Raw genomic sequence first — 27,244 nt, forward strand, 5'->3', positions numbered from 1 at the left:
TCCACCTTTCTAACCTCATATTGATGTCTCTAGGCTACCCAGCCTGCTTCTGGGCCACTTGCCTGAGATGACGATGTGTGAGGGAATATGCGTTAATTTTAATGTTACCAAGGGAAACCACAAGTGGAAAAATAAAACAAATAAGGTGTTCTAAGGTTTAAAATGTGGAGGGGGGGCGCCCGGGTGGCACAGCGGTTAAGCTCCTGCCTTCGGCTCAGGGCGTGATCCCGGCGTTAGGGGATCGAGCCCCACATCAGGCTCCTCCGCTATGAGCCTGCTTCTTCCTCTCCCACTCCCCCTGCTTGTGTTCCCTCTCTCGCTGGCTGTCTCTATCTCTGTCAAATAAATAAATAAAACCTTTAAAAAAAAATGTGGGAGGGGGACATTGTTCAGGGATACTGATTTTGGGGGGTGAAATCCTCCCCCCACTCCTCTGGCTGACTCTGTGCGGTCAGAGCAGCCGATAAGGAGACGCCGCTCGTGTCTTACCACGGCCTCCAAGGGCGGAAGTGGGGGGAGTTCCGGGGAGCACGGACGAGCCCTCTCCCGAGGCCCACCTACACAGCCGTGTCACTGCCCCCGTGTCGCTGCCGAACCTGCCCTGCCTCTGAGTGCTGTGCAGAGCCCTTGTGTCACCGGTACCCCGCCTAGGGCTCCCGTGCTGGTCCCTAACCTGCTGGCCGTCTGTTCTGAGGCCTTGCAACAGGACGTTTCACAGTCGGTGGCAGGACTGATGAACTTGCTCTTTGCCCGAGGAAGCAAGGACTTCCTTCAACATGTCTGTATTCTCATTTCTTGGTTCTGTGATGAGGAAATCTGGCCTCTGTTGCCCACGTCATTGGTTACTCCTCCCCGTGGAGGAAGAGTGGCCAGTCCGCAGGTGCCCATCGCCAGCTGGTGCTCCAAAAGCAGGAGAGCCCCAGCTTCCCTCTTCCTAGAGCTGGACGTCTTCAAACAGCACGAACTCCCTTCTGACTTCCTGCGGCCTCAGCCCAGCCTCTTCTCTCTCAGGCCCAGCTCCTCAGCCTGGGACTGGGCGGACGTCATGAATCAGCCTTACTTTGTCAAGCTTGCTGTCTTCAATTCAGGCGGAAGGAAAAGGAAACTTCACTGTGCATAATCCAGCTCTCCTAGGAAGCCTTACACTTAATAAAGCCGATCCTTTGCCCAAACTGCTTCAGTTCTCTCGGTGCATGCTTTATTCATCAGAACCCCTGGGGCAGGCAGGGGAATGGGGTATGAAGGCTAAGATTCCAGCCCCGAACCCCACCCTAGCCTGCCAACAATTCCTAGATTAAGATACGCTGAGGGCCAAATCAGTTCCTGAAGGAAAACTCCTTCCAGCCGAAACCTGCCATAACTCAGTTAACCTATAAGGCAAATATTAGTTCTCTCCCCCAAAACAGCATTAAAACGTGGCTCCGCTGTATTTGTCTGGTGCTGGTTTCATGAGTGTGCCCTGGGGATTCCAGACAATACGCTGGTGCTAAAGTAGCAACTGGAATCTTTTACCCAGTCGGCTGGACTCAGGCTCTGTTCTGGCACGTGGCCCAGTATATCAATATTGTGGTTTTCAGCCCATTTTGGAAGCTGCTTCGCTAAGCCATGTGACAGCCCCCAAAATTGGTCTGGCACCAGAGACTTCATCAGATTGCGAACTTGAGAGCCTCCCGTCGGCTGTTTTTGTATTGATGCCTCCCTTCGTAATCATGAACAGGAGGTGAGAGGGCTGCCGTTGGAACACACCTCACACCTATTGTGCAGTTTGTGTTTATGTCTCTGAGCCCTCGTAAATCTCCTGGGCGTGGAGACTTTCCTGCTCAAATACCAGCGTTCCCTGCAGGAAACTCCAGCAAGAGTCTGAGTTAGAAGCCTCGCCCCACAAACATACCTGGAAGGAGCACATGGCACAGCTACAGGTCTGTCAGAAAGATGCGATCTTTCTGTTTCCGTCTGTTTACTGATTTTAACGCTCGCAGAAACAGAAGCTGGGAATCCTCTAGACGTGGCCATCTGGTGGTCCCCTCGGAACCGGTGCGAATCACATGGCACATGCTAAGGCAATGCACTAGGTACAAGTCTTGGCAAATTCCCAATTGAAAAGTGGTAAATTAGGAGATTATGTCAATGCTGACAGCTCTCAACTTAATGCTTTATTGATTCCACTGTTATGAGAAATTCCTTGTCTGTTAGAACAGCAACCACGCCACCGTTATTGAATGCCTAATATACACTAGGCCTTGCGAGCATTGAGGGGGTCGCAACAAAAGTACTCATACGCTTTGATCTGAAGACATTTGTAACCTATTTGGAGACTTACAATTAAAGAACATAAAACTATCAGAGAGCAGAAGTAAATTACATGGCAAATTTCCTGGTAGGTCCCCCAGTGGATGTAGGAACTGGGCAGAGAAAGGCATCAATACGGTCCACTGTGGAAGGCTTCCTGAAGGGGTGACCTAAACATTGGGTAAGTGGGCTTGGGGAACTGAAAAAGGAAAGAGAAGAAAATTCTAGGCACGGAGGCAGTGCTTCTCAAGAAACTGAAGTAGGATTATGCAGGCCCTGCTTCTGGGAAAGGGGAGAAAGAAGTTGGGCTGCCTACAAAGATTGAATGTGCCCAAATCCAGTGAATTTAATCAGAAATGACTGTTCTGGTCAAATCCTGAATGAAGGATTTAGAAGTCAACCAAAAGATTTAAAACTTAAGTGGGAGTCAATAGGAAACCGTGAAGGATTTCAGCCATGAAAGTGAAGAAACTAAGGTCAAGTTTAAATATAATACTATACCTCTGTGCGAAGAGGAGACCCGAGAGAAGCCCAAACGCTGTTAGTAGCTTGGCCAGACTTAACCGCCCCTCGGACACCTGGCCACCGAGGAGGTCCGGGAGCCTGAGCAGCAAAGCTGAATACAAAAGCAGCTTCGGCCAGAGCTGATTTTTAACTGGTCTTTTACTGGCCGGAATATTTATTACATCAGATCAAGTGTAATTATTTGGCCCAGCAGTTAGAATAAGATAGAAGCAGGCAAGTCTTTCTTTCTTTCTTTTTTCTTTTTTTTAAGATTTTATTTACTTATTTGACAGAGAGAGAGACAGCCAGCGAGAGAGGGAACACAAGCAGGGGGAGTGGGAGAGGAAGAAGCAGGCTCCCAGTAAGGAGCCCGATGCGGGGCTCAATCCCAGGACGCCAGGATCACGCCCTGAGCCGAAGGCAGACGCTTAACGACTGAGCCACCCAGGCGCCCCCAGGAAAGTCTTTCTAAAAGACTCTTCCCCCTAAGTTTTCTCCCTTTAAATGTAAGGTTGCTCAATTTTACTAAAAAGGAAAAAAAGAATTTTTCCATTATAGACAGGCTAGTGATCACACTATCAATAGTACTCTGAAAAATGGAAACTCCAGATTTGTGAAGTCATTTTCCTGATAACTTATTAAAATCAATAATAATTCACTTATTGAGTTGCTTTGTTTTACAAAATTCAAAAAAAAAAAGTTTTTTGAAAAGAGAGATTGAAGGAATCAACATTCTCCACATCTTTCAGTTTTGTGGGTTTTGCTTGCCTGTACCCAGGCAATAGTGACCACTCTCTCGTTTGTCAGGGGGGTGTTTTACTTTTATTCCCTCATTCCAAAATGATGGCACAATCCATACAGATACCACTAGAGATAGGCCACTCCTCTTCTTCAGCCTTAATTTTTAGGACAAGTAGACAAAAAATGTTCGCTTTCATACGTGAGGAGATTTAAACAGCAAGACAGCATCCTTTGCCAACTCTCGCTCTTTCTCCTGATTCTGCCACAGGGCCGTGTCACCTCTGCTGCTCCAAGTCTGTCATTCTTACTGGCTTTTAGGGCCACCAAAGGACAACAGGACATCCAGAATGCCATTCTCCGCCCCCGCCTGAGAGCCAGTAGTCACAAGCCTGTGCTCTGTTCCACACACTGGTAGCCTCCAGGTGAAATTTAAAATAGAATGGATGGGGACCCAGTTATGTAAAAAGTCATCTCTGGTCTTCTGTTCTATCATGGGAGTTAAGACCAGCTGGGGTGCTTCTAGTATCAGTTTCCAGTGCATAAGTCTCTGTGAGCTGCAGCAGAAATTCTCACAACAGGGCCCTTAGAAGTCTCGTCCTCTGATGGATTGCCAGAGGCAGAGTCCAAGGCATATCTGTGCAGGCAGACTTTTTTGCCGAGTTTCCCAGGGACGGAGAGAAAACTACCAGAAAGAACAGGCTCCTCTGGGTTCTATAGCTAATAATCTACAACTGTCCTGAGTGGGCAGTCGGATTTATGGCCAGCCAACTAGTTATCAGTTGGCCGAGCTGGTCAAAGATGACTCCGGTCACGAAAGATTCAGTCCCTTGAGAGAGCTCTTTTGAGTGAACGGACAGAGGGGGAGCTCTGGCTTTCCCCCTCCTCAATATCCTTTTCCAGAATACAGCTCAAAACTCCTTACCCTTGCTAGGAAAACAGGTTCAAATATACATTCTCCTTGTGGAATCAAGAAGCTTTAGATGCTCCAGTAACCTGTGCAAACTTGGAGTCCCATGGTGCTTTTCTTAGCATTGATCAAATTTTAGGTAGCTGGGATCCGATCATGAGACGACATAATATCAGTTGGTATTTACAAATGATGAAGGGTATGTTCTTTGAAACATTGTATAGATATGGGTACCTGAAGCTTGGAGACCTTGCAGGACACAGTAAACCATCAGGTCATATTCTATTGGCCAGTTAATATTTTGTCCTCCTTCAAATTATGAAACTGAAAATAATAAATAGGAAACTAGGCTCTTGCTTGCTGCTTAAAAAATTAACAATTTGAAATGTGCGGTTACCTGTGTTTGGATTTGACCCATCATTTACTTCATTTCTCTCTAAATAGTATAAACTTCACTCATGATAGTAAAGATGAACCACTTGATATTAGAGAGATCAATTAGATTATGAAAGAACTCACTTTCCTGTCCCAGAATACATAAGATATCAGTAACTTCCTTTATCCTCAAAATAAAATTTCATATGACCTGGCCAGATTATAATGTATTTTAAAGTTCAACCATTTAAAAAGATTTCTGCAATCAAAAGAATTCATTTTCACTGAAATCCAGAAGCAAAATGAGAACTGGAGATCCAAGTGGGGGCCAAAAATCTCTAGCCTGTGCCACCCTGGAAACTGAGCCATCACTCCGATAGACCTGTCCTTGTCGATGACAGAGGTTTCTTCCTTGTGGAAGTGCAAATCCACTAGCAAATGCGGTCACCTCCCCCCATTACCCGCCCCCCACACACACACATGCACAACCACACACACTGCCTCCCTCCCTTCAGCCGTACTGGAACTGTAGTAGGAGACTGAGATCTGAAAGAGAATTTGTTGTCATCTTAAAGGTGAGAAAACCGAGGCTCAATGTTGACATTAATTGGCTAAGATTATAACTGACTGACGGGCGGGCACCTCAACCACCCAACTCACCCATTGCTGTCCTCACGGCTCCTCCCAGCCCACAGAAACCAGAGAGCGAAGAGGGGGCAAAGGGCAGGAAGTCCATGCAGACTGACATCTGCCTCAATGAGACCCACTTCATAGAGACCCATTGTGGGGTTTGTTTATCTGCAGAGAACAGAACAACTCTTTTGATGGAGATGATCTGCAAAGAACCGTGGGACACAAAAGAGAAATTTGGGTCCTGAGGCCCAGTGGTGTGGGATTTAATCAGGGAAAAAAAAAAAAAAGTTGTGAATCAGGTTATGCAGGAGTATATTGTGGTGGAAAGAACGAGGCCTCTAAAATGAGAGTGATGTTTGACTCTACTACTTACCGGCTGAATGACCTTGAGCAAGTTTTTATCCTCTCCAGATTCATTTTTTTATCTATAAAATGAGTACCCATGGGGGGGTGAAATTTTGTGTGGAGAGAGAGAGAAAGAGATTGAATGCTATAGGCACTTACGAGGTTCTCAGTGTATGAGTGTTCACAATGCCTGGCAGAAAAAAAAAAAAGGCACTCAAATGTCTGGTTCATTGAATGAAAGTGTATTTCTTCAACTCTATCAACTTCTGGAAATAAGTATCCTTTGCGTTAGACGTATGGACAGAATAATCCCTAAGTATTAATGTTCTCCCCTCCCCCATCCCCCTGAAAAGGAAGTCACTTCTCCTATTTCATCATTTAGCCCACTTAGGTATGTGCCCAGGGCGTTCCTCATCATGTTAATCCACTCAATAAATTGTGTTCAAAACCAAGATTTCATGCACTGGGCCCAAGGGCGGGGATACAGCAGAGAGTACTCCATGATCCCCCCTGGAGAGGCTCACAGAATAAAGTGAGCTTGGATGAGGGCTCTGATTTTGAGAGAGGCCACTAGCCATTAGCCAAAATATTTCTGGATCGGTAACTACACCCTATCATCAACTTGACTCTCTAAAAATTATAATGTGGCTTTAGGACCTGGTACATAATGTTCACTCAACAAATATTTGTTGGATAAAGGAATGAATGAGACGGGATGGGAATTTCAGTGAGCTTTTATTGCTCTGGGCTCATATAGGAGATAGGCAGCAAATAAAATCCTTAATTTGAGGATTAACCAAGCAAAGCCAATCTTTTATTTGAATAAGTCTGGATTCTGGTATGTCTACCCTGAGAATTCACTACCATTTCAGAAGTCCTCTAGGGAGCAGATGACGCCTCTCAGAAGCATTGCATGTCACCGATGAGGTGAGGCAGGGCTTTCCACAGCTAAGCACACCCCGCTTGCCTTCACAGTTCTCCCAGGGATCTTTTATCCTGAAAAACACTGGTTAACTAACTAACCATCCTAAACTGCTAGCCACCATACATTCTCTGGCTTTTGAACCCTCTTTGGCTCCAAAGAGTACCTCACTGGATTCCATACTCTTCCTTCACTGCAATCTCAAATTCTTTTTCGACTTGTCTCTGTGGCTGGTTTGTGAACTTGAGGGAAGGGATATTCTCCTTATAAATTCTCCCCAGGACTGGGCACAGGTAGGCATTTAATAAGTACGTTTTTGAAATGTGTCTTCAGTGTGTAGCCCTGTCCAAGGTCTCCATGTGAGTCACAATACAGACTGGAGATAAGGGTAAGGACGCAAGCCTCTTCTATTCGAAAGCTCTCCAGAAGCTCTCTCACTCATTCTTTCTCTGCTCTCCATCTTCTGGCAATGCTCTCAAAGACTGCAGAAAACAAGACAAAGTGGGAACACGAAATCACATAACACAATGTAAATATGGTAGATTAGATACTAGGCCAGAACCTTCTCTTTCGCTAAAAATAACTATCTATTTAAACGACGACAACCTCAAGCCTGACAGCATTTCACCCGTCTAAAGTCTCCTGACACATTGAGACCTCAAGCAGAGTGTTGAAAGGTCAACTTGTTTGGTACCAACTCTGACTCAAAACGATTCCTCTCCGGTGAGGTGAAGGAGAGGAAAGAAACGGGGGCAGGGAGATTTTCCAGCCACTCCACCCAGAGGGTAATTAATCCAAATGCGAGTGGGGTGGGTGGAACTCAAACATCTCCCATTCGACCCACGCCTTCCCCCAGGGTTGCTAAGACAGAAGCGGCCCTAGCAGTCTTCGGGTCGAATCAGTACCCCTCCCGCAGAGACCCGCTCGCTCAAGACTGTGACAGGAGGAAAGGTCAAGAACACACCCGGGTCTGGACTCGCTGTCCGGGAGCAGCGGGCCCGAGCGCCCCCCGCGGAGCCCGCTCGCAGCCAATGGGAGCCTGAGGGCCGGGGATGATGAGATGAGGGGCCGAGGCTGGGCCAATCAGGCTCCAGGCGCGGCCAGGGGGAGGAGAGGGGAGGAGAGGCCGGGGGCGATGGAGACAGAGCGACATCAACAGAAGTTTCTCACCTACTCCAGCGAGGGACGCTCCGGCACCTCCTTCACACCTCCAGCTCGCCGCAGCAGGAGGGCCCCAGGCTACTTCCTCCACCTCCTCTCACGGCTCCCGCAAGCCAGGGGAAGGCTACTGAGAGCCCCTACCACCGCCGGCCGCCTTTTATGTTGTGTGCAGGGAGAAAGAGGGCGAGGGACAACTTGGTGCCGGGAAACTGACCTCTGGCTTGGCGGGCCCCTGGGCAGGGAGGGCAGCAGAGGAGTGGCTGGGGCTGGGGGACTCCATGCGGGGGCCATGGACAGAGCGGCGCTCCTGGGACTGTCGCGCCTGTGCGCGCTGTGGGCAGCCCTGCTCGCGCTGTTCCCCTGCGGAGCCCAAGGAAATTGGATGTGAGTATGAGGGCAGCAGGCGCGCACGGGGGTTGTGGCAAAAGGGGTGCCCAGCCTCAGGGAACTTTCAGCTGAAGCGGGGGAGCAGGGCCGGGGATCCTAGGGCTGCTGACCCGATTTTCGGCAAAACAGCTGGGATTGGAGAGGAGAGCTGGGGAGCGGCTCACGCTAGGGGCGGTGGTGTCTTACAGGTGGTTGGGCATCGCCTCCTTTGGGGTTCCGGAGAAGCTGGGCTGCGCCAACTTGCCGCTGAACAGCCGCCAGAAGGAGCTGTGCAAGAGGAAACCGTACCTGCTGCCGAGCATCGGAGAGGGCGCGCGGCTGGGCATTCAGGAGTGCAGGAGCCAGTTCAGACACGAGAGATGGAACTGCCTGGTCACCGCCGCCTCCCCGCCGGGCACCAGCCCCCTTTTTGGCTACGAGCTGAGCAGCGGTAAGTCCCGGGACCCTCCGGGATGGCGCGGGATGGAGGGCGGCAACTCCTCCAAGTACAGTAAATAAAGTAACGATTGCGTGGTCCGTCGCTCTCGAAATCCCAAAAGAGGTCCTTTAGTGGACGAGAACTGGGGGTGAAGGAAGGCAGACCCGGGTGCAGGTGCGGTCCTGGAGGGGGTGACTCCCCAGGTCCGGAGCAGGGCTCTAGGAGCTGTAGCTCTTCCTCCTTCCCGCGGCGCCGGGCGGGAGCTGCAGAAAAACTCCGACACTCCACCCCGCCGACCCCTCGGACCCCGTAGCGCCCCCCTACGTGGGTGACCAGCTGGAGAAACATGATGTCGGCAGCAGGGAATGCTGCCGCCGCATCTGCTTTGATTTAAGCAGCTCCGCTGCGCACCAAGCCCTGGACAAGGGGCTAATTGCAGTGAAGCCCCGCGTTTGTTGGCACCGCGGAGCGCGGGATAGACAGAATAATGGTGATTTTTAAAGGGAGTGTCCTGGACAGCTCAACGTGCGGCTAACCGAACACGACTACTTTGGCTGTCCCCTCTGTTCTCTTTTCCTTCTGTATCTTCCCTCCTCGGAGCACACCCGTGGCGCGGGAAGCTGCAGTAAAACAAAGTCCCACTTCCACGTGCCTAGTGACTCGGTAGGGATAGGCACAGGGAACCAGGATTGTTCTAAGAGTATCAGCAGACTCAGAGAATTTTAGAACCTGGGCGCCGAAAGATTCGTTGTTGTTTTTCACGTTCGTTTCCGTTCTCCCTCCTACTTTGACCCTTCTCCACCCGGTCCCTCCACGCATCGCCGCCAAAGCTTTGCGATTGCCCCGCTGCGTTTGGGGCGGCACGCCCTTCCGAAGGAGCCCTGACCCCGCAGAAGAAATAAGAAGTGAAAAAGGAAAAAGGAAAAAAGAAGGAGGAAGAAGAAGGAAGAGAGAGAAGAGGGAGGAGGAGGAGAAGGAGAAGAAGGAGGGAGGAAAGGAGGGGGGAGGAGAAAAAGAAGAAGAAAAGTTTTCAGTTGCTGAAATGCAGAGACATCAGCTGTTGTAAAGGTTTATTGGACAAGGGGCATGCAATTCTACTCCAATCTTAATATCTCAAAAGAGAAAAGGTTGCCTGCTGAGTCTCTTCTAGTACATTTTACTAATTTTTTAATGGTACTTTAATTTGCAAAGATTTTAGCTCAAACGTTATTGAAGGTGTGCTAAATATATATTCAATAATTTTCTATAAAAATTCTTTTTATTTTTCTGGGGACATTTCAATTCTCTCATTGCCTTTCAGCCTGCAAGAGGTTTAGCTAGTACTATATAAAATATTTAACTGTTTCATATTAATATTTGTGATAGTTATTTATAATATACTTAAAAAAAAAAGACCAGTCTTTGATATGAAAGTAAACTGTAACATCTACTGATTACTTTGGCCTTTGCTTAATTCTAATTTGCATTCTGACATGTATAATTTATACAAACAGAAATCACACCAAATTTTTCAGCGTGTGTTTCATGAGAACACATTTGAAATTTAAAAAAAAAAAAAAGGTAATCTGGACTCTTTGGGGCATTGTGTTACCGTTTGCTGTATCCATGCAAAGGATTTCAAATTCAACACATATTTATTGAATTTCTATTGTCTGTTAAGCGCTGAGCTAGGTGTGGGCATACACTTCAAATTTTAAAAATAAACAGATGATTCTAAGGCATGAGGACAATTTATGATACACAATATATAAAAATCCCCCCACGTGAAATACTGAAAATTAACGTTGCTTTTTTTAAAGACTAAAATACGAAATCGTCCTTCCTGAATATGTCCTCATTAAAGCATCCATTAAACAATTGAAAAATTGCTTCCCTGCTAAGAGGATAAGCAGAAAGCTTTGTTATAACCATAAACAGAGGCATGGCTCTTTCATTCAGCAATTTGTGTTTTGTTCTAGGCACCAAGGAAACAGCATTTATTTATGCTGTGATGGCTGCAGGCCTGGTGCATTCTGTGACCAGGTCCTGCAGCGCAGGCAACATGACTGAGTGTTCCTGCGACACCACCTTACAGAATGGCGGCTCAGCCAGCGAAGGCTGGCACTGGGGGGGCTGCTCCGATGACGTCCAGTATGGCATGTGGTTCAGCAGAAAGTTCCTAGATTTCCCCATCAGAAACACGACAGGAAAAGAAAGCCAAGTACTGTTAGCGATGAACCTACACAACAACGAAGCTGGAAGGCAGGTATGTATTAGAAAATGGAATGAAATCTGGTGCCGTTGAGTAAATAACACTGGGATTACACTTCTGAATGAATCTGTCCAAATGATTTAAAAAACATATACCTGCGGTCTAAGAAATCTATATGCCATACACATGTAGAAGATATTTGTGTGCTTATTATATATGCATTACTTCTACCTTGATCTAGTTTAAGTTCTCCATCTGATATGCGTCGAATCTTATCATAGAATGCCTTGGTGATTTTGTACTTTGTACGCCCAGAACACTAATTATAAAATAATAGATGTACGCGTGCCTTTTGGGTCACTTTGTTCCATCCCCTGAGCTGGTTAGTGATAGAGCCAGAGTTCAAGATCTATAGGATGGGGCTTTCTAAAGGGACTGAATCAAATCCCATCTCGAATTTGAATTTTGATTCTTTTAAAATCTATTTTTAGTGGGCGGTGGCTCCCAAACACATTATCAGTTTGTCCTTACATTCTCTAGCAAACATTCTTGAAGACAGCAGGGAATACATAAATTTTAACTCATATTTTGGTAAAACAAAGGGTTTTTTAAAGATAATTAGTTATTTTATTATGAAGTAATATAGGTACATTGTAAAAAATGATAAATGCAGATAAGTGTAAAGCAACTATAGTTATATCAAATGGATGGATATTTAAATAGATATATTAAAGATTGAGGGGTAGACAAATTTGAAGAACCACCATCTAATTAACTTCTTTTATGAATTCTGGTTTTTCTTAGTGTTTTCTTAAAATGGAATACATTTGTAGCTTAATTTACCTTTTACATATTTATTTTAATGAATATCGACAATAAAGTTTGAGCTCTACAACATAGCTGAATTATTTGGCAATTCATAGTGATTTTCCTAAAACAGTCAAAACTTTTTTTTATGAATATACATTTTCTATGTTGTAATCATCTTTTCAGGACAGGAATATCAGCACATATCATATATTATTGTAAGTATCCAATAACCTGTAAAAGTCCCAAAGTAGTCATTGCAATCTGCCACAATCTCCTGAAATAAATAACAAGTTGCAGTAGCTGTCAGGAATATTTAGGATATGTTGCATTTCTTTTACATTTTCGGAAAGTGAAAAAATGGAATCCGCTTAGAGTAGGTGCAAGTGTGTCAGCGAGCTTTCTTTACCTAAGCCCTCTGGTTTATAAAACAAAAACAGAAAACTCCATAAATGTTACTATCACCATAACACTTCAAATTCAAATGTGAATTTTCCATTCAATTTGTATATTGATTTAAAATAGCAAAATAGAAAATAAGAAAGGCAGTAAATAGCTAGGCAGGCTTTTCATATTTTTGTTTAGAAATTTTAAAATTAATTGATCACACTAAAGTAACTCTTGCTTAGTACCATAGTTACGCACGTGTCTCTTCCCCTTTAAGTTTTGCATGTAAAAAATTCAACAAATGGGCTCCTGCTTCAATTTAAATATTATCCAATAAAGGATTTTAAAAACTATTTCTAACATATGACTATAAAAGAGGGTTAAATTTACGTTTACATTTTGTAACATATGTTCTTTAAAACTCTGAAGTTAAAAGAGAAAAACACTAAAACAAATTAATATATTTTAAAAACAAAAAAACAAATGAATATTGATTATCAATTTAGATCTTAAATCTTCTTTAGTCATTCTTTAAATAATTTAGTAGAGATTTTAAAAATTTTAACTAGAAAACAAAACTTGGAAATTCATGTCATAATTAATTCCCTTGAATAAAGGTTATCCCCAAACTTGTGAGAGGCTCGGAAGTATTCTAACTGTATTTTTATTAGTATCATTAGGCAGCTATTTAGTTTTATTCTGTCTTGTGTGTTGTTTCAAATTAGGTAGCAGTATTTGCCTCTGTAACTATTTGATCTTACACTCTTATTTATATTCTGAGTTTATTAAAAACATACAACTGTTTTAGCATCAATTTTAATCCACTGTGTGTGTTGGCAAAAAAAGAATCTTCTCACATTACCGGGTTTCTGCCATTATTCCAATTATGCAGAAAACAATTCAGCCTATACATATAGATACAATTGGTGTAAATTTCAGAGTTCTGTCTACTGAATCTATTTGTTCCTCATTGGTCTAGAAGGAATCTTAAAATACTACAAAATATTACCTGGACTGGTGTTTTTGTTGGTCTTTTTTCAGGAAGTATTACAACTCAAACATTTTTGTATTTTTCTTTCCACTAGTGGCCAAAAAAAACCCCACCACCACCACCACCACCACCACCACCACCACCAGCACCACAACAACAACAAAAACCAACTAGGTTTGCAGGCTATTATCTAACATGAAGAACAGCCAACTCCATTTTTAAGATTGGCAATTAAGATTTTAATCTAATAGGCATATTCTTCTGGGTAAAGTGCAAGGTCTGCATTCAATTGAGTTGATTTTCCTGGTCTCCAAATCCCAAACTCAAAATGTAGGAAAGCGTTCAGAGAAATGTGGGTACTGGCGCTTAGTAGTGCTATGAGCAGGAGAGATGATTTTCTAACCGCTGACCTTAAGTACTCTGATTCCCACTTGGTTTCTGACACCATTCCTAAAGTTATGACTCCAAGAATAATGTTGCTGAATGGTGATTGGCTACCAGAATGATGTGATGTCTTCCAGGGGCAGAACTTCTGGGAATAATGTGACTTGGAATATTTATGGGTATTTCTTTTGGTGTGCTTAAAATATTTCCATTCTTCCCATGTCCACCTCATAAACTTTTAAGTTTCCCTACCCCATAATTTGTTTTATGATGAGTAACTCAAAAAAGTGGGAAGGGCCCAGCCCCAAATGTTCATTGACCTGTTTCAAGAATATTTATAAGTACTTGAACAACACATAACTGTTTTGCCTTTCAACAGGTTCAAATATATTTTTGGACTGAAAGAGACAAAATGGGTCAGAGGAATAGGAATTCTGCATACAACCATCCAACCTTATGTCACGGTTTTCCTAAAACCTTAACCAGATCATCTGATAGTTGACAAAATGAACTGCTCATAACAAAATGTCCCACCACAGTTTTTTGGGTCATTTCTCTAAAGTTTGGATAAAGCAATAATACTGGGAAACAATCATTGCCTGCTGGGTTACCTCAGAGTCAAAATGGTGGGACTAGTCACTCTGTAGCCCATTTTTCAAGCAGTTTCTATTTTTACGTTAAGTATTAATGATACATCTTTCTTATTTCAGTTCATTAGAAGTTTATCAAACCAAAACTTAACACAAAGAGCCCAGTAAATTAAATGCTACCCTCCTAATTGCTCTCCCATAGTTTAAAAATATTCCACCAAAATGTCCACATCTGTTTGCAATAGTTCACAAAACATTCCTCTGTTAATATCGTTATAAACCCTAACAACTCAACTAGAGTAGAGAAAAGAATTTTCTCATAACCACATGCTATTCAGACGGTTGCTATCCTTTTACTTTTCCTGTTAGCAGGAAAGGACTGCTATCACTGCAGCTCAGAATGGCTATTTGACAGTAATTAAGAATCCTAGCTGAAAAACTCCATACCTTTTTGTGGAGTGTTCATGCAATTTCCTTAAACATACTCCATTTTCCACTTTCATTTTTGTCTGTTCTACTAAAATTCTCCTGCTGGATATAGAGACTTTATATCATATATCACCAACTTTCCTGATTCAAGGCAAGTGTCTTAACCATGATGTTTATTTGTGGTAAAATTGGAATAATATGTAAGTACGTGTTCATTAATGACCTACTGTGTGCAAGGCATTTCTTCCCATAAAACCAAACCAAGTAAAATAATTTATGAAAAGGTGCTCTGAAAAACACTAAGTTCTGCAGTTAAACCGTGGTGTGTGTGTGTGTGTGTGTGTGTATGATCTGCCCTTGAACTCCGTATTTCATCAAATTCTCCTGGTGGTAGTTACATTGCTTCATTTTGATCCTTATTTGTCCAAGTTTCTTCCTTAGAGTTTTTTTGGGATATAATCATTTTTTAAAAGATTTTATTTATTTATTTGACAGAGAGAGAGATAGCCAGCGAGAGAGGGAACACAAGCAGGGGGAGTGGGACAAGAAGAAGCAGGCTCCTAGCAGAGGAGCCTGATGTGGGGCTCGATCTCAGAACGCTGGGATCACGCCCCGAGTCGAAGGCAGACGCTTAACGACTGCGCCACCCAGGCGCCCCTGGGATATAATCATTTAAATTACATGTCAAGCTATTGGAATTCTTCTCCTTGAAGTTTATTTGTCTTTCTATCCTAGACTATATATATTATAATATATATGGTAAAAATATATATAATATAAAATATGTATGATAAAATATGAAATATATAGATGATAAAAATGCTATTTTTTATACTTACTGTTAAAGACAAAAAGATAATGGAATTGAAAGGTAATAGAATAAAACTTAAAAATATCACCCCTGAAAACTTATAACCAACTCCAGGTATTTAAAAGATTCTAGTTTTCCTATGGCAAGAAAGTCCTCCCAAAATTCCGATACACATTCAGCAGATGGTATCATTAGATTTGAAAATCAGCCTCTCTTCTTACCCTTCAAACCTGTGAAGTGACATTTCACTCTGTGGACCAGCATTGCTGCGGGCTGAGGAATGGGAGGAGAACCAGCGGGATCAAGGTCTCCCCATAACATTGACTCTCCTGGCAGTGACTCTTTTGTTAAAGGTGGTTTTAGTTCTTCCTTCCAATTCACATTACCAACAGAGAGTGAGTTATATTGTTCAAGGGAGCTGGACTAACTATTCCATAAGTATTTGGTGAGCAGCTATTCTATCTTCCATGCTTTGCAAATTGGCACCACCATACGTGATATCCGAACTGGTTAATGAAAGAAAAAGTCGGCCGCTCAGTAAGATCCTGAGCGAGAGGCAGCTTTAAATCACTAAGTGATGACTGTGAGGAATGTTGATCAGGTTTAAATACATAAACAGACATTCTTCGATTTTTGGCTTTCTTTGGACAATTTGTTTTGTTATTACCTAGCATTAACTGAGCTCTCTTTTTCTCATATCCTTCGAGCCTTTAAAAATCTGAACAAAAGTAGGCAGATTGCATTCATTTGAACATTTATTTGCCTGGAGACATTTGAAAGAATTGAAGTCTTTGTGAATATCAAATGCCATAAATTTAAGCAAATAAGCTTTTGTGCCCTACTTTATAAATTGCTTTCATATCATTGAGAGGTATCTTTTGTCCTGTGTTAATAACACATAGACATAGCTACTTGCTTCTCAGTTTTGTGAATTCAAAAAGAGCATATGTGCTCTGTTCTATAAAGGACAGGGCTTAAGTAATATTCTGTTTATTATTTTAAACACTAATAAGTATCGAATATTGAACAAATCAATACCATATGCTCTCACTCAAGGTTGCAAATATTATAAATTGTCCAAAATATTCTGTCTCATTAGATAGTTCAGAACCTTTAATTTGTTAGGAAACATAACATCCCACAAACAAACGTGTCAGGTTTAGTATAAAATAGCAAAGCATAAACCCTTGTCATTTTATAGTTTTGATAAGAACTGTAAGTGGAATTTAAGCTGTGAGGTTTTTCCTTTCTTTGGTGAGATTACACACATAATTTCCAAGTTATTGAACGGACAGATCAATTTTTCATTTTAGCCAGCATGTTGACAGAACGTCAACGCTGGAGCTGGTCCTGGCGATTTATTAATCTGGTCTGCCATCCTCTGGGGATTGAAGGAAGGCGTGCTGACTAGCCTGGTGTGTAAGAGATCAGAACCCTGAAATTTTTGAAATCTCTATATTGCCTTTGTGCCATCAGCCCCTTTCTAAAATTTTGTCTCAACTCTTCCTGTACCCTCTTCTTCGGGAAAAGGGACATTTATTCAGACTCTACTGTGTGCCAGGCAGTGGGCTCTTATATGTAATTTCATTTAATTCCTCAGTCTGAATAAACCAAACTCAGCACTTTGAATTGAAAAATTACATACATATATTATCCCTTTGCTACGTCAGGATGGTGCTACTGATCCATCAAGAAGAGGACATATGTTTCGAATTAATTCTCCAGAAAAGGGGAAGAATGTGCTGGGAGCGACCACACTCTCCAGCCCCTTCTCCTTTTGACCAACTTGAGTTGATTAGTCAGGGTTTCTCATGTGGTCTGTGACCAAAGGATAACATGGTCCCCGCACGCCCACATGAACGTAAGGGACTTTTACAGTGGTCAAACCTGAGAACTCTCCATTCCATAGATCTCCTGCTTGGATGCCCATTAAAGTCATCTGAGCAGCTTTATAGACGTGTCACTGCCTGGACCCCACCTTGGCCAATTAGATCAGACTCTCAGGGAGTACAGCATGGGTTATGTGTAAAGTTCCCCAGAAGCTTCTATGCACGTGTGTGCCCAGGACGCCTGCCCTACCAGTGCTTCTCAAATCTTGATGTGCATACAAGTCACCTGAGAATCTTACTGAGATGCAGATTCTGATGCTGTGGGTCCGGAGTGCAGCCAAGAGTCTGCATTTCGCACCAGTGATGTTGGTGCTGCTGGTCCAGGAACCACACACTCTGAGTAGCAAGGTGGTTGGGTCAGGGACCCGGAGGGACGCGTGAACATCCTCGCACCCAAAATTAAACAAACAAACAAACAAAAAGTAGAAATAAAGGTAGTTTCCCTCCGCTGCCTCAAATAATCCCCAATAACCATATTTGCCTGGTCCACCACTTTCAGTTAGACTCGGAAACGTTTGCTCTGCAAGGTCAAGAGAGGGCCAGAACACCCGAACCAACCGTAAGGAGCCTTTACGTGCAAAGCGATCACTTTTACGCAGGACTAAACAGACCCAGAAAGTGAAGTGGTGAGGTCAGTCGTGCTTCGGTTGTTGGGTAAAAGCCATCGTGAATGATATTCAATACCATTCCGGTTGGTTTCAGGCCGTCGCCAAGCTGATGTCGGTAGATTGCCGCTGTCATGGAGTTTCCGGCTCCTGCGCTGTGAAAACGTGCTGGAAAACCATGTCCTCTTTCGAAAAGATTGGCCATTTGTTGAAGGATAAATATGAAAACAGTGTCCAAATCTCAGACAAAATAAAGAGGAAAATGCGCAGGAGAGACAAAGATCAGAGGAAAATACCGATTCGCAAGGAGGACCTGCTCTACGTTAATAAGTCTCCCAATTACTGCGTAGAGGACAAGAAACTGGGGATCCCGGGGACGCAAGGCAGAGAATGCAACCGCACGTCAGAGGGCGCGGGTGGCTGCAACCTCCTTTGCTGTGGCCGAGGCTACAACACCCACGTGGTCAGGCACGTGGAGAGGTGCGAGTGCAAGTTTATTTGGTGCTGCTACGTGCGCTGCAGGAGGTGCGAAAGCATGACTGACGTCCACACTTGTAAGTAGCCCCTCCATCCAGCCTTGTGCAGCACTCCGTAGCCCCAGATGAGGGAGTGTCGCCCACAGGGGGGCCTCTCAGCGTGCAGGGCTGGCGAAGCTGACTCCTGCCTCAGAAGGCCCAGGCCCCTGCAACCCTCGCTGAGCTCCCTTTACCTGATGGATATCCAGCCCCACACTGAGCATGTGGATTTTGGGGGGGATGCCAGAGCTGACAAGGTTTGGGTTCATCTTTTGCTGGTTTAGAAATACATATTGACATACCAGGAAGATAATCTGTCTCCTACAGAAGAAAGAACAGGAAGGAGCCTTCATGCAGGGAGACCTGGTCCATACTCAGGATAAGATCCTGGACTGTGGAACTCCGCCATGGAACTCAATAGTGGTGGGTGAATATTAGGCATTTTACAAGACACGTCTTAACAGCAACAAGGAGCAGTAAACATGATCTCATTTATTCTCTCAGTATTTTAGTTAGTGCATAGAAACAGATGCTGAAAAGTTAACAGAAGTGGTGGGTGCTTACTTACCCTTTCATGCAGTTCAAAAGTAGGGCAATTAAAAATAATTTTCATAAGTGATACTGTATCCCTAAAAAGTGTTTGCTAGGGATGTTTAGTGATAAAAGGGAAGAATCCAAACATTTAAAAGTAAAATGTGGGGTTTGGATTTTAAGTGCCTTTTAACTAGAAGAATTTATCTAGAAAAATCTCAGTCAGATGTACAGCAGTCTTTTTATCTTTGGCTTCATTTTTTTTTTAATTTAAATTCAAGTTAGTTAACATACAGTGTAGTTGGCTTCATTGTCTAATGGTAGACCAGTTTCTACTATTAAAACCCCAGCTCGCAAATAATAGGGGAAGAGAGGGATCTTAAAAGCAGGTGGGAAAATTAAAGGTAAAAACATAAAGGGCTCTCATACATTGTAAGGGAAAGCACCTTTTAAATGTGTAAGACAGTATTTTGTATAGTATTTTGCTAAAAAAAGTTATATATTTTGTAAATACAGTATTTAAGTTATATGATATGTATTAAAACTTAAGACATTTATTGCCGAAGCCCAAGAGCTAAGGCAATAAAATTATCTCAGAAATAAGATTAGCTTCTGTTTCTTTTCATACTATTAACTCTTTGTTTAAACGTTGAAAAAGAAGTTAATTGAGTAGTTAGTTATATGGATGTGTTTTTCTTGTCAGAATGACAGTTTTACATGTTATAGATTAAAATATGCTGCAAAATATTGAGAATTGTGTTATTTCAGCAGATTAGTTAAATTCTGCTTTTAATTAGTTATGTTTAACTTGTAAGGTTATTATAATAAATTATGCAGTAAAAGTGTTAACTGGGTAAAAGAATCTAAATCAAAACAATGATCAGTTTGTGGATTTGATGATCCTGGATATTTATTGTATTGTATGTAATGCTGCATTTCCATGTGAATGTGGAATGGTCTTTCTAAGTTTAGTATTCATGCATGTATATTCGTCATATTTTACAAGGTTCCTGGTAAAAATTACAGGGCTATATTTAAGGTTGTGTTTAAATGTAGACGCTTATGTTTTTTATGAATAAACATTTCAGTATTATATAGGAAAAAAATTCTAAATTCAGAAAGGACAAAGAAAGAATATTCTTTTTCTTATAATAAGCTAAAGAAATGTTTCCTTGCCCACAGGGCTCATTCTATTGCCTTTCCATTTTATTTACCAAGGCAGAGCAATAATTCGTGAAAAGGAGCAAACCCACGGAAAATGTCTCAGGTCTGCCTAATATTAAATTCAAGGCAAACATTTAATTGTGACCCTTGAAGTTTAGCAAAAAATGTTATTCTTTATAAATGAGAAACTCAGAAATGACAATTGAGTAAATATAGTACTTATTTAAAAGAGTGGTTTATCACTTTAGCACCCACTGATTAGAATAACCTGAGAGACACTTTCGTGTCTTTTTGTTTTGCACAGTAAATCTTTGTCTGCATTGAAAATAAGCACTCTTTTTTTTTTTAAGATAAAGAGTGGTTCCCAATAACAACCAATTTATTCTATTAACTAGAAATCTTTTCGTAATTACCTTACCAACCAATTAGAAGAACCAGCCAGCCTCTAATTGCCAGATACCTGATAACTCTTCAGCCACTGAAGACAGGGGTGCCGACTCAGACTCCTCTCTGGGCTGCCCGAGCAGGAACTCCTAAGACCCAAGCTGTGTCTCTGGCTGCTTCTTTTACTTCTCCTCCCTGGCAACACCACGGAAGCCATCCTTGAATTTCTCACCCGTGTTACTGATGGACAGCCTGGCCTGGGCTCCTTTTCTTCCCACTCCCCATCAGGGTTGAGGCAGCACCATGGTGCTCTTGGGGATACACGTTGTGGAGCCCAAATGTTCCTATCCAGTCTCGGCTATTTTGCCTGCGTTATTTAGGGCTCTTTATGTTGCAAGTCACAGAAAACGCGACCCAGGATGACAAACATTAAAGGAAATGTACTGACTCGGTAACTGAAAGTCCAGAGTTGTGACTGGTTCCGGGGAAGCTTGATCAACAAGCTCCCATGATGCTCCCGTGGTTCAGGTCTTCCCAGCTCTAGCCGAAACAGGCTGGCTTCTGCAGTGTTCTCTACTTCAGGCCCCACACGGTGGGGTGACCCTCCCTGCCCCCCGCTCAGCCCCTAGTGGCTCCAGGCTCTCCTCTTTTCTTAGCAACAAGGCTGCCACCCTCCCCTCAGACCTTGCCCTCTCCTACCACTCATTCTAAGGAAAGAGAGAGGTTCTTTTTTGGTTGCTCCCATAGGAGAGAAGGAACACTTTGTTTTTTCCTTCTTCACAGAATGCCCAGCAAAGGTCATTCTGAGTCTCACTGGCTCCAGCTGGTTAATGTGTCCATCCCTGAACCAGTCAGAATGGCCACTGGAAGTTGGGCTTAGGGGATAAATACACGGATCATCTTAAGGAAATCAAGACCCACACTGGAACCTGGCGGTGGGGTCAATTCTAACTAAACCCACATAGCTTGAGAATAGGGAAGGGGTGAATCCAGAGGAAAACCAGGATGTGATGTTACCACCAAAGGGTACATGGGTGCTGGACAGCACAGATATTCGATGTCCTCAGCTCTAGAGATGTGCTTGGAAACCAGCTTTCTGGCAGCACCTGGGTCAGGCCTACAGCTGTGCAAAGCGCTATGGATTGTGTACAGGATACAAAGTGACTTCATTTATTTAAATGCCCTTTATGACCTTAAAAGCGTAGAAGGAGAAGGGAGGTGACCTGGTGTATTAATTTCACACTTAGGAGTTCGATATTTTGTAAATTGGCAACTGCCTAATAGAGACAGTGGTAAAAAGCAATGATGATTGTCTGAAAATGATACCAAGAAAACATATCAAATGGCATTATCTGTAACCACTGGATAAAGAAGTTTGCTAATTACATTTCCGAGAATATTTTACAAAAATTAAAAACACTTTAATTTGACTATAAACAACTGCATTACTTCCTTATTCACAATCTGAATGATAGTTGTTTTTGTTTTTAAAGAAATTATGATAGTTGTATTTAGAATAACGATAGAATTTAATTATATAAGTTAGTGGCTATGAGCCTGTTAGGTTTTTGCAGCTTTGTAATCATGTGACACCCACAGTAGGTATTTTAGGGGCACACTTTAACTTTCTGAAGTACCGCCAGTACTGGTAGGTTAGGGTTTTTACTTAGTTTAAAATGTGGAACCAGAAAAGCTTTCCATCCAAATATTGATTGATAGGCAGCTGGATGAGCTGAGGGTACTTGTCGCATCACATCCCAAAGGCCACCAAAGACTGCAGAGTCAAATCAACCATTTGGAGTCAGTTAGTGATCCCCAGCACTGTAATACACTATAATCCAGAAGAAAAATTCGAATCCTATCTCCAGGAACCATGAATACTCCTCAGGACAAGTGCTTCTTAAGGAAAGTTGGCTGGGAAGCCTTGAATTTTTTTTTTTTTTTAATTTCAGCCTCACTATAGACCAGATGTGATAAGTCATAACATTTCTTGGAGTAGGGTGATGGGCTTAGCTGAGAAGGACAAACACATGTAGCATAGAGTGAAAGGGGGACACGGGGGGACACAAAGGACTCATTTCCTTTGAAATAGAAAAGAATAGCAGACACTTAGATGACGCTTACTCTATACCAGGCGTTGTTTCCAGTAACTTCATGTATTCATCATCCGTGCCCTTTGCCACCATGTAATATTGTGCTTCACGCAGCATCAAAATTGTCACACACTGAGTTTACAGTATACCATTTAAAGAGTTCTGGGCATTTGTAAATATGGCGAAAATTACAGGATGTCCCTTCAGGGTTTGGCTGTATAAACTTGGTTGGAGAACAGTAGTGAAGTGATGCAAGAACTGAGATCTTAGAATTCACCATGAAATAGAATTAAAGACACTGCCTCTTGATTTCTAAGCTCGAAGTGATTTAAACTGCCTGCTATTTCAGATCTCAGTGTGGTTAACAGTTGGATTATGCAGGAGCCTAACAATCATTCCAAAAGGAAATGACTAGGGGTAAAGATCAAACTAATTTAGTGTGACATTAAATAAATACTTACATCCTTTTTATTGTTGTGCTTACAGCCAATTGTTACATAAAGTGTCATTTTTAATATATGGATGAAATTTACTATTAGTAATGATTTACATTCATATCCAAAGCAAAACCACTAGAGGTGGTTTACATGATTAAAAAAAGTCTTGAAACAAAATCAGGCTGGAAAAAGCAGCCTCTCCCACTTATTGTAAAGGGAAAGTGATAATAAATGTGGACCAAGTCAACACAAACTACAGTTTTGTATGTGACTTTTTAATTTGCAGAGTAAGTGAAAGCATCTGATTGGTGTGTGAGACTGGAAACGCAGAATGAGTGGGGGACGTAGGGCTGCCCTGTTCCCTCCTCCCAGTGCTGTTCGGAACCCTCGGGGAGGCTCACCTCCATACAGGTCCACAAGCCTTCCCCTTTGCATGCTAGTAACAAGCAAACCGTCATAATCATGCCCATATCCACTCGGTCATGTTTAGCTAAAAAGAAGGAAGGGTGGCCTCTTGGAGCCCCCAGTTATTCTTTGAAAAAGGAGAAATGTCAGCAAACTTAACTGCACATTTAAATACACCTTGAACTCTTCACTAAAGAAAGGTGTAAATAGACAAAATGTAAGTCAGTAATTACCTGTTTCTAGTACATAATCCCCACTTTTAAAAAAAAAGTTTTTAAGTTGTATTGTTTTTATTCCCCTCCCCCCAGTTTACTGAGATATAACTGACATAATGTTGTGCAAGCTGAAGGTCCTATCCATTGAAGTTGCTTCATCTTGAGCCCCCAGGCAGACACCCCTGTGCTCCGCTCGGGTTTATACGAGGCAAGCCAGCAAAATGGAAAACCCGAAAAAGTGAAGGTGATAAAGCCTCTTCACCACGCCCCCTATTTAATGGGTACGGGCAGAGCAATTTGACAAGCTGAAGGATAAATTGCACTACTCAGAACGAGTTCTCTCCTTTTGCCGGCTTGAACACTTTTTTCTTTTCTCGGATACCCATTTTATCATTTCTTGAGAAACTAGACTTCATTGATAGAGAACTACAATCTCAAATTTGCAACTGTCACAACTGTAATTGTGTTCCTGTCTCACACACAGCCAATGCTGTAGAATTAGAGGGAACCTTCCGCAAACAGACTATTTCCATAACAGAATTTTAACATGCCCTTGTGAGGTGTTAACAGTTCCACAAGAATTGGCTTCCAACCTCATTCCTGGGTCAGAAGTTTCAGATTCCTATAGAAGTACAAGCTCATTTACTGAGATTAAACCTTTGGTCCTCTCCCTCAGGGACAACGGAAAGCCACGTCGGGCAGGCTGCCCTCCCCTGGGAAAGGGCACCGGGGCTCAGGGCCCAGGGCTTGCTCCTCACAGCCAAGGAAATTCTCACCAGCTGCTTCTCCCACTTCTGCCAAGCAGGGCCTCCCCCCAGAACCGCAACTCTCAGGCACCACCGTCTTCTCCACCAACCGTAGTCCTAACGATAGCCGTCAGCATCATTTGCTTCTGAATCTCCCCTCTGCTCAGAGCTTGGACTGGCAAGACACTTTCTTCGAGGCTCCTTTCTGTTCTGGTCAAATAAAGCACACGGCCCCTCTCTAATCAGGCTCTCAGTACTCATGGGTATGCAGAAGCTAAACATTTTTGGAAGCTGAAACTTAAAATAATTGAAAAGATTTCTATGTTAAAATGAACATCTGTAAATCATAAAATAAACTGAAAAATTCATATGAAGTTTTAGGGTAAGAGAACTTCTCAGGCTCAGACTGGGCTCTTTGCTAAAACCTGATTTCCAGAAATGGGCATATACTCCCCTCAGCTTTGAGGGCTATGCCTACAGAAAACAGCAATCCCACTCAACGCTCTGCTGTGGACACTAAGGCTAAGACGTGGCAGAGAGCTCACCAGCTCTGGGGTCGGGCTTGTCCATCTGAGCGTGCCAGATCCAAGCAGGACAGCACAGGAAGGACAATGCATCGCTGAAAATCGGTTTGAAAGTCAAATGTATAAAGTTCAAATAACATATTTACTAAGCAAAGCGTTGGTCTCAGCAAGCAAAAAACATTTCAAAATCCATTTAAGAATTCTCTTGCCCAGGCTGCACTGCTGGCGGGTAGGAACCTCCACATTGCCTCGGAGCAAGAAGGAAATGCCAGTGTGAGAGAGGGTGCCCGCAAGTCCCCGCATCTCCTCTGACCTGATGGCCATGCCACCTTGCCCTGCAGCAGGAGTCAGGTGGATGGGGAGATGACGAGGTGCAGGGTCCCAGGTGTTCGGGGCCGTGGGGTTTCAGCATGGCGTGCCGCCACACACAGGGATCAGAAAACACTCCAGGCCTCTGGCTGAAGCCACACACTTTCACCCCCCTTCCCCTCCAGCTGGGGCAGCAAGTGCAACTCATGGTGTATTTGAATTGCCAACTGCCTGGAGAACCACAAAAGCCCGAATTCTGCATATGAAAAGGAGTGTGGTGAATGAAAGGACAGGTGGATGCAGTCAGTCAGGCTTAGGTCCAGGAGAACCACAGGTGAGGGGCTGCATCCTTGTCATGGCCTTACCGTCCAAGCCACTCAATGGCTCCTTTTTGGCTTGGTGTCTCCATCCGTTTGGGTTGCTATAACAAAACACCAGACTGGGGGGCTTATAAACAACAGAAATTCAGTTCTCATAGTTCTAAAGACTGGGAAATCCAAGATGGTGCCCAAAGATGTAGTGCCTGGCAAAGGCCTGCTTCTTGGTTCATGTGTTTTCCTGCTGTGTCCTCACGTGGCAGAAGAGGTCAGGCAGCAATCTGGGGTCTCTTTGCTAAGGGCTCTACCCTCAGGGAGAGCTCTACCCTTCTGACCTAATCACCTCCCAAAGGCCCCACCTCCAAATACCATCGTATTGGAGATTAGGTTTCAACATCTGGATGCTGGGGGGACACAAGCATGAAGACCATAGCACTGGGTAGGACGGGATCGGGAAGCTGAAGGAGGCTGGCCTTTTTGGCTAAAACATGACTAGCCTTCAGGAGACACAGTCATAATAGCAATACTAGCAGGTGCATTTCGTGAGCATGTGCCAGGCACCGTGGCAGGCACCACAACACGTGGTGGCTCCCCTAACTCACAGCAGTAAGGGGTGGACCCTCTCACGCTCCTCGTGCTGTCCACACTGATGTTGAGACACATAGTCAGGCGAGTCTGACCCTTCCCAGTACGCAACACGGTCTCCATGACAGAATTCACTCCTCTTGAAGGTTTTAGGTCCCTTTCCTTGCGGGTGATGGAGTAAAATAAATACGGGCTGATAACACGGAGCGTTAGAAGCATGCAGTTTCATAAATCAATTTTCCCAAATACAACACTGTGTTTTACCAACTTAGTCTCAACTTCCTTCGATGTTCAGTGCACTCCAGCGACGGGAGTACGTATGCAGAGCTGAAGTGAGTCTTCTGCTTTTTTAAGTACTCCCTACACCCAAGGTGGGGCTCCAACTCACGACCCCAACATCAAGCGCCACATGCTCTACGACTGAGCCAGCCAGGCGCCCCTCAACAGTGAGTTCAGTAACGGCAGCAAGCTGTACCTATGACCTTGCTGTTCTGGGAAGGTGGTCTTCCCTGTAGTAAGTTTGCTATATTATAAACTGCCCACAAAACAAGGCAAGAGGAACCTTTCTTCTGTCTCTAACTGAAGGGCCAGCCAGTCCCTTTTCCTTTCTAGAAGAGGCATCCTAGAGTTGAAGCATTTCCTCTGGACAGCCGCCCTCCAGTGGCCTGCACCCTTGCTGGACTGCAGGAAGGTTCTGGCGGAGAAGTCTCAGCTTCCTGGAAGGCCTTCCCCACGCTCCCTCAAGCTGCCTCACAACAGACTGCCCCTCCCAAGCCAGGCAGCCTGACGTTGGCTCTCGCTAGCTCTGATGTGACAGGAACGTCAAGAAAGGGGTGTGGGAGAGGAGACACAAGCAGGAGGGTGGGAGTAGTGAAACTGAGGGAGCTTTGAGGGGAAGGGGGGTTAGCTACTGGCACGTGACAATCAAAAACCAAGTATGTGACAGAAAAATCATCCCGGGTACAGGCAGCAAAAGAATTCTGAGGAGTACTTCAGAAAAGGTAAAATCTGGTACTGTATCCTGTTGATCTATCTACATGTGCCTACTGCTGTCCAAGCCCTCACTGAAGACATTAAGTGGCAAATCTTCTCCCTGATCAACACAAGCAATTTTTTCCCTTCATACTCAATGCATTTCTACTCTTAATATCCTAACTGAGCACAACACATTTCTCATTCCTTCAATTAAAAATGGGGTATGTCAACTGAATTGAAACTATCATCTTTTGGGGGTTTCAAATTAAAACCTGTAA

The 27,244-nt window shown here is 43.6% G+C and overlaps 1 protein-coding gene across 2 annotated transcripts; it reads left to right on the forward strand.

Moving 5' to 3' along the window:
- The first annotated feature begins 7,867 nt into the window (after window positions 1–7,867).
- On the forward strand, window positions 7,868–24,540 carry WNT16 (Wnt family member 16). Of its 2 annotated transcripts, none has more exons than XM_034671160.1 (4): window positions 7,868–8,261; window positions 8,453–8,694; window positions 10,641–10,927; window positions 24,187–24,540. In XM_034671160.1, the coding sequence occupies exons 1-4, from the start codon at window positions 8,167–8,169 to the stop codon at window positions 24,496–24,498; spliced, it is 936 nt and encodes a 311-aa protein (XP_034527051.1). In that variant the 5' UTR covers window positions 7,868–8,166; the 3' UTR covers window positions 24,499–24,540. The 2 variants fall into 2 exon arrangements, with proteins under 2 accessions (XP_034527051.1, XP_002922471.1); XM_002922425.4 differs by lacking the exon at window positions 24,187–24,540 and adding an exon at window positions 17,864–23,143.
- Window positions 24,541–27,244: the final 2,704 nt, after the last annotated feature.

This window comes from Ailuropoda melanoleuca, chromosome 1 (assembly GCF_002007445.2).
Source record: "Ailuropoda melanoleuca isolate Jingjing chromosome 1, ASM200744v2, whole genome shotgun sequence".
Classification (NCBI taxonomy): Eukaryota; Metazoa; Chordata; class Mammalia; order Carnivora; family Ursidae; genus Ailuropoda; species Ailuropoda melanoleuca.